Here is a 13824-nt window from a genome sequence, read left to right as displayed (position 1 = left end):
CTTTCACCATCAGTACTGAAAGAAGTGAAATCTGCATTTGTTCTGCCTTTACTCATCACCTTTGTAAATAGTTTGAAGTATGAAGCATGCTACAGGGTGTATGTAGTCTTGGGGTTCTGCAAAGGAGACACTTTTCAACTGTGCCTGGCTCTGGTGCTGAGCCACTAAGTCCTCATGGAAGGAAAGGCTGCTTGCTCTCAGCACTAGCCAGTCACAAGTTGCTCTTTTGTCCTGAAAGCATAAGCGTTTTGTCATAGTGTAGAATGTTGAGGAATAACCAAATGGAAGTGTTTTTTTCATTACATGTATTTGCAATATGGTTTCTTGTTTTCAATCAGCCTTCTAATTCTCTTTGAGCTATGGCATCTTGGCATACAGGTAAATTTTAGGTAGCATAAATTCTAAATTCTTCTCTTTTCTGGTATTTTCACATAACTTACTCAAGTTTTAGTTTCTTTAGACTTCAGCTTCTTAGCATTTTGCAGTGTAGGCACTTTCAGTAAGTTAACAAAACAACAAACCCCCAACACTTTATTAGACTCATAAGAAATCCTTGCAAAAAATTATATCCAGCTAATATTTTTACTGATAACATACCAAAATAAATGCACTGTTTGAATAAACTTTTTTTTTGGCCCACAATTCAGAGCAAACCATGTAGCAGATATGCTTATAACCAAAGCAAGCTTAGATACACAAGTGTTTAGACACCTAACTCCTCTGGAAACAAGTGGGAGTAAGGATCTAAATACTTCTGTGGAACTGGGCCAGCAGTATAGTAATGGGTTATAGTTAGCACTGGAAAGCCTGGAATCTTAAATTCCTTATTCTCTTCTCTCAGCCCTTAGATCTCTAACTGCTAGGAGGCACTACTTATTGTGCACCATGTGCCTTAAACCCAATAGGTGGCAAGAGAAAAGGCATTCCATTTCTCTCACTGTGAATTCTGTGCATGAACAGAGAAATCAGATTATTTTTTTCTTGTAATTCATTCTTAATTTTGATACATGCAGCCCTTCAGAAATTCAAAACGGAGTCGACTCTTCTGTGAAGATGACGACAGACAAATAAACACAAGGTCACCCAAAAGAAATCAGAAGGTTGCGATGGTTCCACAGGTACCTACATGTATGCAGATATTTTTACCAAAAAGGGGAACAAGCCTATCTGTGTTAGCTGGAAATGAGAATACATTTGCTTTTCAAGTTGCATTATCAGTTTCTGAATATTCTTGTGAGGAAAGCTGTTGCTAGGAGTAAGCCACAATTCAAAACAGATTTATTTTTCTTCCTCACAACTGGGTTCCTCAGTTTGTTTACGGGAGTACCTGTTCTTTTTGATCCTGGACATAAGCATACAGAGTAGAAAGGATTCCAGACTAATTGCCCATCTTGCTTCTGCAAACAATCATATCCTGTAGTCTGCATAAATTTATTCAGCTTCAGTTAAAAACTGGCTAGGTTTCTTGCACTGACTGCATCATTTAGAAGGCTGCTATAGAACTTAATGTATTCCAACAGTTAGGAACTTGCTCTAGATGCGTAACCTAAATGTATTCATGGGCATCTATACCTTCTTGATCCTGTAATGATAATGTCCTGCAATTCAAACAGCTTGTTTTTCTACTCCTCCACTTGACTGTCTACTCCTTGATAGAGTATGAAAGAGCAGCTGTAATTCCTCTTGGCTTTTATTTGCTGTTAGACAGGGAAATATCTCTTAGTCTCAAAGAGCTGGCTCTCTAGTACCTTTGTCATCCAAAGCACTTCTCTCTACCATCACCTTGTGAGCCTGAATTTGCCACACTGAAAAAGTACTATTTGAATACTGGTCTTACTTGCCTTCTAAACTGTATTGTGCAGTGTCAGATGGGGAGGACTTAGCAGTTGCCATTTTGCTGGGTCCGTTTTGTGGGAGATGAGGACCATGACATTTCTCTGTATTCATTACCATGATTTCTTAACAGTAGAAAGGCCTGTATAGTGTTCTAAAGCCTGGCTGGTTTGTGCTCATGTCTGGTTCAGGAGGTCTGGTGATTGTTAGATAAACATTTGTGAGGGACTGCGGCTGCCCTAGCTGACAGTTCTTGCTGTCCTGCTTCGCTTCCTGGAGTTCCAGTGGGAGGAAGGGGACCTGTATCTAGACAGTAGTGGTTAAGCACAGCAGGAGCCAGCAAGGTGCCTACCTTACGCTTTATCCTATTACCGCTGATACTAAAGGTCAAAGTACTTTTGAGTGGGTGGGGAAGGATAACACCTGATTATGGGATGGAGACCCAGTTAGACTAATATTCTCAAAAAGCTGGATTTTTTTGCAAATAAGTTTTTCTTTCTGTCTGTTAAGACAGCCATCTCTGGAACAAAATTACAGAATTATTTCTCTATGGTCTTAATTAAACACAGGTCTATGTATTATGCATGCAATCCAAGACAGTATCTTTTCTGCAATTTATAAAATACTTTCAAATGTAGTTAAAACTTGATGGCTTATGTCTATGCTAGTTTTTCTTGCAGTTTTCTAAAAAGCAGGTGCTCTGCTCAAAGCTCTGGCTATATTACATTCCTGTGCTAGCTTCATCCTCCGTTTAAGAAGAGTTAGCAGGAGTAGAAGCACTAGTGCAAATGAGGCGGTTGGTGTTGCTGGCATCTGAGTTGCAACATCATGTATGTTCACTGGAAACCATGTTCAGTAGTGCCTCAAACTTTTGAAGTCTGTGTGTACTTTAGCGCCATGCTATTGTTACCAATAATGTAGCTTCAGTGTTGGAAAACGTTTCTGTTAGAAAAGCTTTGTATGGAGATATTTTGTTGTATTGACCCAGCTAAAGTTTGCCATCTGTTCTGTTTGATTGCATTGCTGATATAATGCAGTAAGGATTATTACGGATCTGCAACAAAGAAATTGTCATGAAACAGTATGTGTGATTAAAATGTAACAATTATTAATGTGTAATATTTTATCAAGAAAATCTAGTTTAATTTTTTGAATATTGAATAATGTTAGACTGTGTTTAACTGTTTCCTTCCTTTTACCACATAGAAGTTTAATACAACAATGCCAACACCAGACAAGAAAGCATCGCAGAAGATTGGTTTACGGCTTCGTAACCTGCTCAAACTTCCCAAAGCTCACAAGTGGTGCATATACGAGTGGTTCTATTCAAATATAGATAAGTATGTTTGGTTTATATAGTTATCTCTTATTAGTATAGAAACAAGTCATTTTCTGAAACTGAGCTGCAAATTTCCATATATTTGTTAGATACTCCAAAGTTTATTCTTAAATTATCAGCTATTGAAAATTATGTTGTTGTTTTGTTGGGTTTGAGGGGTTTTTTCTTTTTTCAAAATGAGCAACCTACTTGGGTAGTTCCTTGGGTAGTCTTCTATGGAAAGCCTTTCTTCATGGAAATAATTTTTTTTTATCACCTCTGCCTCTGCCAGACATAAGATTTTATTCATAATGTTTTTAGCATGTTACGCATGAAGTTATCAGAACACTTAAACTTGTTTGAAACCTTGGATCAGTGTTACATATGGGGAATGGGAAGGAGACTGCTCCTTTATAAGGTGCTGCTTCCCTGAAAGATGTAAATCTAGATTTTGGCTGTGTCTTTCCTATCATCCTGTTTTTATTGTGACCACTAACAGAACTCCACGTTGTGACTCTTCAGCTGTTGTCTTGATATCTGTCCTCCTTGGATCTCCCAATCTATCTCTTAGGCAGTTTCTGCAATTTGTGCCTCGGAGTCTTTGGCCCTTGTTCTCTTAATGCCACTAGCAAGGTGATGTGAATTGTTTAAAAGAACCATTTTAATTTAGTCCCTCATAATGGAAGACTAAAAATTCTAAAATGTAAAAATCATTATTGATAAATGGAATCTGAAAATCTACACTGGTTGACTAATAGATGAAACACTATTACTTAATGTTCTGAAGAATGGCTTCAGAGTTAACAAGCATTACTTTCCAGAATTTATTCGTAACAAAGTCATTACTTTTTTTCCTTCCCGTTTTAATCACGATTCCTGTGGCTGTTTTCCTTAACTGAGAAGGCAGTCATAGCAACAGAAAAACATTTTAGGATATGTTCATCACAAATAGAAAAATTACATGTCCATTTTAGTTTTAAATTCATCATCTGTAGGATTTCATTCCTTTGAAAGAAGTAGTCTTTAAATCCTTTTTTTTTTTCCTTATTTGGGAAAAACAAACAAACAAATCCCCAACAAAGAACCCAAACCTTACTTATTTCTAGTAGTAATTTTAAAATGTGACATTTATAATTATGATTTTTACTACAGTCCAGGAACTTTTAGTTTATTCTCAATAATTGTCTATGGAACTTTAGGTCTATCAGTAGACTAGAATTTGAGTTTAGCAAGTAATTCTGAAAAACTCTTTGATAGTTATCAGTGTGTGCTTACGTGGTGGGTTGACCCTGGCTGGATGGCAAATGTCCGCCAAAGCTGCTCTGTCACTGCCCTCCTCAGCTGGACAGGGGAGAAAAAAACATAACTTAAGTCTCATGGGTCAATATAAGGTTAGGAAGAAATCACTCGCCAGTTACCATCACGAGCAAAACAGACTCACCTTGGGGGAAATTAGTTTAGTTTATTACCAATCAAATCAGAGAAGGGTAACAAGAAATAAAACCAAATCTTAAACCACCTTCCTCCGACCTCTCCCTTCTTCCCAGGCTTAACTTTACTCCCAAATTCCTTCCCTCCGGCCCGCCAGCGGTGCAGGGGATGGGGAATGGAGGTTGCAGTCAGTTCATCGCACTTCATCTCTGCCAATCCTTCCTCCTCATGCTTTGCCCCTGCTCCAGCGTGTGGTCCCTCCCACAAGACAGTCCTTCATGAACTGCTGCAGTTTCAGTGCCTTCCACAGCTGACACTCCTTCAGGAACAGACTGCTCCAGCATGGTCCCTTGTGGGGTCACAAGCCCTGCCAGCAAACCTGCTCCAGCCTGGGCTCCTCTCCATGAGGCCACAGGTCCTGCCAGGAGCCTGCTCCAGCATGGGCTGCCCACGGGTCACAGCCTCCTTCAGGCACCCACCTGCTCCAGTGTGGGGTCCTCCATGGGCTGCAGGTGGGGATCTGCTCCACCGTTACTAACCCTGGGCTGCCAGGGAATCTCTGCTCCGGCACCTGGAGCACCTCCTCCCCCTCCTGCACTGACCTTGGGGTCTGCAGGGTTGTTGCTCTCACGTATTCTCACTCCTCTCTGCAGCTGCAGTTGCTGTGCATGGGGTTTTTTTCCTGGTTTAAATACATTATCCCAGAGGTGCCACCACCATCACTGGTGGGCTTGGCCTTGGCCAGCAGCGGGGTCCGTCTTGGAGCCAGCTCTGTCAGACATGGGGGAAGCTTCTAGCAGCTTCTCACAGAAGCCACCCCTGTAGCCCTCCTGTTACCAAAACCTTGCCATGCAAACCAAATACAGCTTGTCATGCTAGTAAGGTATGATGATGTTAAGATACTATAACATAGTTTACTAAGAAGCTATGTATCTTTGGAAGAAAATCCTTGATGTATGTTGTTTTGAGTGATATGATGTAGACTTAATGAGAAACTTGAAAAGGTTTCAAGTATAGAGCTAACTGTCAACTGACAAAATATGGCTCACTGTACGAGTCTCAAAATACTTTAATCGAATTGTCTCATCTAAAATTGAAGTCATTGATTTAAATGCCGTGTCTACTGTAAGTTTTTGAAATATTTTAATCTCTACAACTATCATCTGTGGTTATTAGATTATTGAAGCTGATTCTCTGTTGTGCTGCAGAGGACCATTTTCTGTAAAATCCCATTGACTTCTGACACCCAGAGACTTCTAAAGAGCTACTTACTAACACAGTGATCACAGGCCCTCAGAACCAGATGCAGCTGTAGCTTGCCTACACCGTTTCCCAGAGCTTCCAATCTTGTGGATGCTGTGAGTTTATAGTTTGCCTGCTTAGGGATGAGTGATAGTAAAAACAATCAAATACAGATTCTCTTTCTCCAAAAATAACAAAACGGTTGTTCTTTACACAGGTATCTTAAGTTGGTGACAGTAAATCTGGATAAAATAAAACTCTTTTATGTGCTTCCTTGTCCATTTCCTGAGCCTCATTGATCATTCTTTGTGGCTTCCTTTTCACTTCATGGCATAACTGCAGATCTTTCTACTGCAAAAATATTCTGTTCCATTCTTGCCCAAGTCTCCTTATCTCCATGCACCTTTCCTCTCTCCCAACACCCCATACACTCGCCTGAGAGCAGTCTTGCTTCCAAGGTCCTCTTTATTCTGTGCTTGGAGCTATTCCCCCTCTAAACCTCAGCACCCTGCAGAGAGTGGAGAAGAGTGGCTTTATCTAGGATGCAGTTATTCTTTTGTTCTCACCAGGTGAGATCTATTTCAGTTGCACATAGTCTTTAATGATTAACCTGCTATTAGATGGGTATATCCATTACGGCTCCCTTGTCTCTTTAGCCGAAGAAGGATGTGGTGCTACAAAGTAAAAGGCAGTCATAAAACATACAGATACAGACAGGTCGTAGCATCAAAGAGAAATTCATAAGTTGTGTAGGTAGTTTTCTGAACTGTCACTTTTATAGTACTGATTCTCTGCTTCGTCATGGAGTCATGGTATGATACAATAAAAGTCTCACCTGTATAGCTGTGGAGAATGACATGTTGGCTCAATTTTGTGTATTTTGGAACCCTCTGTTGAGAATCTGGGTTATAACTGAATGAATTTATGAAAAATGTACTGTCTGTCTATTTCTCAGTATCACATTGTCCCTTCCTTTATTCTCAATACCTCGCCATATCTTTATGGTTTACTTCAGCATGTTGCAGTATCCTCATGATACTGCATTGGCTTTGCTGAAGTTTCATTTGGTGCTTTTATATACATTACAAAAGAGGATGAATAGATAGTTTCTCTGTATTAACAAGAGAGAGGGACATTTTTAAACATCACTGATAGTAAGGCTCAAGTAGAACAATAGTCTGGAAACTTTCTGTCTTTGTTTTCAGTTTAATTTATTTCAGATTATATTTTTCCTTTGAATAGGAGTGTCGTCTTTATATGACTAATTTACACTTTTTGTTTTCAATGTATTTCATGTGATGGATGTTTTTTGGAATCTCATGACAAAAGTTTACTAAGTGTAGTTAACAGAGGACCAATTATGTTTCAACAGGCCACTATTTGAAGGAGATAATGACTTCTGTGTATGCCTGAAAGAATCTTTTCCAAATTTGAAAACGAGAAAATTGACAAGAGTAGAGTGGGGGAAAATCAGGCGATTAATGGGAAAACCACGGAGGTAATTCTTTGTTTTCTTTCTATCTTTTCAACTAATAACTGCGTCTAGATTTGATGTTACCAGAACTGTTCCTTCCAAAACAATTTTGCATGCCAGTAGTAAAGCAAAGTAATAGCTGACAGTAGAAAAGTATTTTATTGAAAAGGTGTTCCCTGAGCACACACCCCACTCCCTGACACACCCTGTTCATTATATGATATATCCAGTCCGTGTAGTTCTCATAAGCCTATATTTGAAATGTTCTCTTCCCACTCTAGATGACTGAGTGTCCAAGCCAGAATATGTTGACATTATTGCATCTTCTATGCTGTATTTCTTCCTGGTATGGAAGACAGGCTAATTTTTTGCCTTTTTTTTTTTTTTCCTGGCTGTAACTAGCTCTTCATGGGGAAAACAAGTGCACATTTTCATCTCATTTATTTTATTTTTTTTTAAACTGTGTTAGAGAACCTCAGCTTTTCCTGGCTTGGATTCCAAAATAGAGGAGAAAGTCACCCATAAAATACTGTACGTTGTAGAGAAGAAGCCAGAATTTAACGAAGGGCATAGTTTTTTCTCTAATGTAGAATTCTTAATTCTTAAACCCACTGATTCATTTCAGCCTTTTTACACAACCAATACAATTTAGCTTAGAGAAGAGGAGGCTCAGGGAGGATCTCATCTCTGTGTGTAGATATCTGAAGGGAAGCTATAGAGAAGACAAGGCCAGACTTTTTTTAGTATTGTCTGGAGATAAGACAAGAGGCAGTGGGGAGAAGCTGAAACACAGGAGGTTCAGTCTCAACATAAGGAAACACTTTTTACTGTGAGGGTGACTGAGAGGTGGTAGAATATCCGTCTTTAATGATACTCAAAGGCCATCCTGGGTCCTGGTCCTGGGCAGCCTCCTGTAGGTGACTCTGCTGGAGGTGTTGGAGCAGGTGACCTCCAGAGGTCCCTCCCAAACTCAGCCATCCTCTTATTATGTGAGACCGGGAGAAAAAGGTATAAGCAGTGTTGCAGAAATAAAAGCCTGGTTTATTTCTGAAAATACAAACACTAAAGCACCGAATCCATTTCATAGATCGCTGTACTGAGTCAGATTATATTTTGTCTGATGGAGGCTATTTCATCTCCTATAAACAACTTTATATAACTAACAAATACCAGTCAAGGGAAGGCGGAAGAGCCAGCTTAAAAATAGTTCCTTTTGGAAAGGTGTTCATGAGCTTAACTGATATAGCTTTTCGTTCCTCTATCATCATGCTTCCTACTGAGAGGGAAATGGTGTATTTGGAGGTTAAATCATCACTTATTCATTTGACTTTTGCCAAAAGTGGGTACTGCTATAAAAGATCAGCTTGCCTTACTCAGCAGTCTGTTGAACCACTGATAAAATTTCCTTCTCTTATTTTTTGGGGGGGGAGATGGGGGAGGGAGTGTTTTTGGGTTTGGTTTGGGTTTTTTTGTTAAGCTATTATATAGTTAGCTTTTTAAAAAGAGAGGCTCGTGCCTAGGGAACCACAGGTCTAAATGGGCAGGAAGTTGTTTTATCTGAAGTACAAGTATTTGACTGGATATAGAGTCTCATTTTGTTTACTAACCCAAATTTCATGAGTTCTTGCTTTCTATCAACATAAAATAAGCATTCCTGCTTACTTATAATTTCTTTAATGTTTTTTAAAAAGACATTTATTAGCAGTCTTTTTCAAGATTCCAGAGCGGTCTTTGGCCTTAGTTCAGAAAAATTTTGAATTATTCTAAATAATTTGAATGCTTTTTCAAGAGAATTTTCATCTACCTCTGGAGCAAAGTTTTTTTATGTTACTATTCTGTTAGAAATTTCTTCTGTCGTCCTCATATGTGAGCTAGATACTATGTCAATACTGATATCTTCCCATGAAGGAAGAAAAAAAAATAAGACATTTTGCATCCACAGTGTTGATGGCAAAGAATAATAGTGTCTCTGTGTGATAGCTGTGCACGTGGTTGTCTTTTTTTAAATTTTGTTTTAAATATATTGTAATATTTTCTTATGTCTGCTGCTACTTTAAATGTCCTATCACACCATCAACAGTGTGGTTGATTGGCACAACAGTATTCTTCATGGGAACCTGCAAAGCTTGTAAGATTCCAGTAGACTGTGGGGAAAGATATGCTCCAAGAAAAGGAAGAGGTAATAGTTAGTCTTATGTACTCTGTATAAACTTAACTGGGGTTGTGAAATAGGAATGGATATGAATTAAGCTCAGATATGCTTGTCCTACCACTATATGATGGTGATGATTCCTCTGTTAGTTCAAATTCTCATGACTGAGGTAGAAACTGAGAACAATGTTCAACCTCTTAAGAAGTCTCTACAGAAAACTAATGAGGTTGCAATGTGATCTGTACAATAGTTTTAATCTTCATTTTTTCATAGGAATGGCATGAAGATGGGACAACCTTTATTAAATACATTTGGGGGACATGGGGTTGGAGATGTCCTTTAACAGAAGCCAAAAACATGTTGCAAATACTTTCTACATCCATGACCTACAGCATTCGGAACAGAGACTTTTTAAGAACATCTGAGCTAGCAGTAAAACAGTAGTTGCTGTTGTAGGGACCTTCCAAGGTCAGTGATTAGTATATCAGCATTTGAATTTGTATTTCTAAGAGTATGGGTCAAAGAGCATCAGGCAATATCTGATGTTCCTGATGCAAGACCCTGGACATGATTAGAAGGACTAATATTAACTTTTTTTTTTTTGTCTTGCTGTGATTAGTCACTCTGTTCTCCTCAATGATACTGAAAACCTCTGACCTGCATTTTGCTACTTCATATTCACAGCCTATGGCAAGCATTATTTCACACTTGTTCCTCCCCAGTAGTAAATACAAAGCAAACCACATCTTTAAATGAGAGTATTCAAATAAGCTTTGCATGTCTCCCAACCACCATCACTCTTACTCTGCCATATCCCTTTCCAGATATTTTGAATTCCTAATGAGGATCATTAGGCAATACACAGTTCCAGGTAACCACATTCTGGTCTTCAGTAGCGAACTGAGTGAGGAGTGGGACATGCACCTACAGTTGCTCCATCTACAACACAGTTCCTAGACTGTACAAAGACTAGTGACAACTTTGGGTGGTAGTGATCGGAAAACCTAGGAAAGGAACCTTCAGTGCAGTGCATTACTACACATACCTGACAGAGGTGCATCACAGCTTCAGTTCATTCCTGGTCATTCCTTTTTTTTTTTTTTTTTTCCTTTATTCCTATTTTTTTCTTCTTTAATGTCTTGCTCAGGACTAAGATCTCATTGTGTTAATACTGTAGACACTGGACAAAACAGATGGTCTATGCCCCATGTAACTTAGAAACCATGTATAAGGTAAAAGGCAAATGATGTATGTATGAAAGAAAGTGATCTCAGCATCCATCCTGGCAGCTTAGATCTTAGGATCTTCTCAGGCACACTGCAAGGAAGAGAAATTTTGGAGAATAGTGAAATGGCTTGTGGAACTCTCTGAGTGGTACAGAGAAGAAAACATAAGAATGTTTATTGTGGCATATAAGAAGAGATTAGTAGAAGCAGACTGGGAAATAGGAGCTGTCTGCTCAGTACTGAGTGAAAGATAAATAACTGAGGAAGACCTTGAAGGGATTTAAACCAGAAAATAATTTGCAGTGTAGAAGAGGGAACCAGCGCAGGACTTGCCAGTGTCTTCTAAAATAACCTCGTAAAATAGGACTTTTTATTGATCAGTAATCAATATATAACTATGAGTTCCACAGAATTTGTTTAAATTGCATTTGACTGCATGAAGCAATTAACAAAGGTAGTAAATCATTTGATAAATAACTGCTTCTGCAATTAATTAATTCTGCTACAGTAGCATCTGTACTCCTTTTTTAAATTTCTTTCATTGACACAAGAATGATAAAACTTTTTTTTTAATAACTAATGAGAGATAAGATCAAGTCCTTAATGTCTTTATGCTTTCAGCATCTCTCTCATGCAGCATGCCTATTCAGTAGGTTAAAAGTGAAAAAGAATAAAACCAAGTAAGGACCTTGGGAGTAAGTCTTTCATCTTTTAGATTATATTTTAAGACCTCCCCAAAATGGGGGATGCTATAGAGATTATCTGATTTTACACAATAACCCAAGTTTAAACAAATTTGTACTTTTACTATGATTGATCTCTAGACAATTCATCTGCATAATAGAGATTTTGTGGCTGAGTTGTACTCTGCACAGATGCAAAGATATGAGACAGAGAAGTGCCCTTTTATGTTCTGAGTCTGGTGCTCTTTCACACTAAGTTTGTTTAATTGAGCTAATGAGCACATGTGGAAGGGACGTACTACGTATCATTAAGTGATGGCAGTCAGGGACCTCACAGTAAGTCCTTACATGCATTGAACTGGTATTCAGAGTAGGCTGGATGTGGGACTGCTTTAGCTTTGTTGTGACACCAGGTGGATCCCTATAAGCAGAAAAAGTCACAAAAAGTTGTGCTCTTCTGATATGCTAATGCAACAACTAGCATTCCTGACTAGTATTTTTAAATAAACTGTTATTTTAGGAGCAATAATTCTGGAGAGTAAGACTCTCTAAATCCATTCAACAGAATCCTTTTGTCTTGAACACTTCACCCCACGTTTTTTCATTGTCCCTCACTGATTTGTAAACTATGCCTGTTTATTTGATGTCTCTTCACATATGTATGTTTTCAGTGCTGAATTTAAGTAAAATTTTACCTAATTGTATCATAGGTGTTCCTCTGCATTCTTTGAGGAAGAGAGATCAGCATTAAAACAGAAACGGCAGAAAATAAGACTTTTGCAGCAGCGGAAAGTTGCAGATATTTCACAGTTCAAAGATCTTCCAGAAGAAATTCCATTACCGCTTGTAATAGGAACAAAAGTTACAGGTAATTCCTTAAAAACAAAGAAAGAAAAAAACAGCCAAGTGTTTTGCAAAGATTTTAGTAAATCGTAATATACTTGGTGCACATAGTTAAATTTAAAACATTAAAAAATGTATTTTTTTTGTTAGCTCACTGAGAAGGTGCTTGTGAGGATTAGCTAGTATTTTTAAAACAGTGATACAGTTTTGAGGTACAAACTTGGTATGATTCATTATTTCTGCTGTTCAGATTGTAGGATTTTTAAAATGTTTTTTTTATGTCTAGTATATCTGACAAATCTTAGAGAGAGAGATGCTTAAATGCAGAGAGCTGAGTGCTGTCTAACAGTTTAAAATCTAACCTAATATAAAACTTGTCCTTTGTTTTTCCATAAATACATCAGTTTTGAAACAGACACACGATTGATATTGCAGTGTAGTTGGACATATATACTAAACATGACATTGCCTGCTGAAAAAATTTACACGTAACTGAGGAAGGAATATTGTTAAAAACATTCCACAAGTTTTGTCTGATTTTATAAAAACTTTAAACCTCCATCCTGTCTGTTTGTGATCCAGATGCTTTTCACTTAAGCATGGTATCTCCCACTAAAGCCGCTACCGTTCATTGCTTTTTGCATTCTTCAGCAACAGTGCCCTTAATTCTTGCTGAAGAGCAGGCATGCACAACACTGCTTCTCCTCACTCTCCTAGAGCTGTATCCTTGAGCTGCATTCCTCATTGTCTTTTGCTAAATATGCAGTCATCAGTGGAAGTGATCAAAGAGAAATGGTATGCAAAATCATCTGGAAATTGACTTTTGCCTGCAAAATCTGTCTATCAGAAGGTATTGGGTATTAAATAGTGTTTTACTTAGACATAAGTGTAGTGCTAAGAATTAGGTTTGGGAAATACTTGACTTGCAAAGATAAATTTGACAAAAATTTGGGTGGTGTTTCTATTGTATACAATTCTTTTCCTGGTTTTACTTCCTCCCCCCCCCCCCTTTAATCTGTGGGTTTAAAACGTACATATAAAGGGTTACTTGCAAAAGGTGTATTAAGCTTATTTTTCTCAATAGTATTAGAACATTATAATGTTTGGTTTGTTCTTTTTTTTTTTTCTTTCTTTCTTTTATTTTTTTTTAAGCACGTTTGCGAGGTGTCCATGATGGACTGTTCACTGGACAGATAGATGCTGTAGATACTCTCAATGCTACATACAGAGTGACTTTTGACAGGGCAGGTCTTGGAACACACACAGTCCCAGATTATGAAGTTCTTGTAAGTATTAATGACACAATCTTAAAATAGCTGTAATGAAAAACAAAATGAAATTAAAAAATCTACAATTGTATGCTTTAATCAAAAATAAATCAATTCAAAATATTACATGCAGGTAGTATTGTCATAGATTAGAAACAAGCATAACAGATGCATGGGAAATTCTGGGGGAATGAGCTTCTACTGTTTATGTTTTTATAGAACGGGATAACCCTTTATGATACAAACATAATGGCTCGGGCTAGAATAATTTACTAGACCTACTATTACAGGTTATTATAATAGTCTGAGTTTAGTATGAAGAAATATAATGAGTAGCGTAAGATCCAAAAAAAA

General features: G+C 37.9%; 1 protein-coding gene across 6 annotated transcripts in view; it reads left to right on the top strand.

Annotated features, from left to right (window-relative positions):
- The window catches only part of LIN9 (lin-9 DREAM MuvB core complex component), a 40001-nt gene that overhangs the window by 13357 nt on the left and 12820 nt on the right, over positions 1-13824 (top strand). For 3 of the 6 annotated variants that reach the window (XM_037405755.1, XM_037405754.1, XM_037405759.1), the window contains exons 4-8: positions 1014-1118; positions 3040-3173; positions 7197-7322; positions 12070-12227; positions 13355-13488. In XM_037405755.1, coding sequence (XP_037261652.1) covers positions 1014-1118; positions 3040-3173; positions 7197-7322; positions 12070-12227; positions 13355-13488 — 657 coding nt within the window. Of the gene's footprint in view, positions 1-1013; positions 1129-3039; positions 3174-7196; positions 7323-12069; positions 12228-13354; positions 13489-13824 lie in introns of those variants that run through there. The other 3 variants (XM_037405758.1, XM_037405756.1, XM_037405760.1) reach the window with 2 other exon arrangements.

Source organism: Falco rusticolus, chromosome 12 (genome assembly GCF_015220075.1).
Source record: "Falco rusticolus isolate bFalRus1 chromosome 12, bFalRus1.pri, whole genome shotgun sequence".
Taxonomy (NCBI): Eukaryota; Metazoa; Chordata; class Aves; order Falconiformes; family Falconidae; genus Falco; species Falco rusticolus.
Note: the sequence above shows the minus strand (reverse complement) of the source record. Positions and strands in the feature narration are given on the sequence as shown.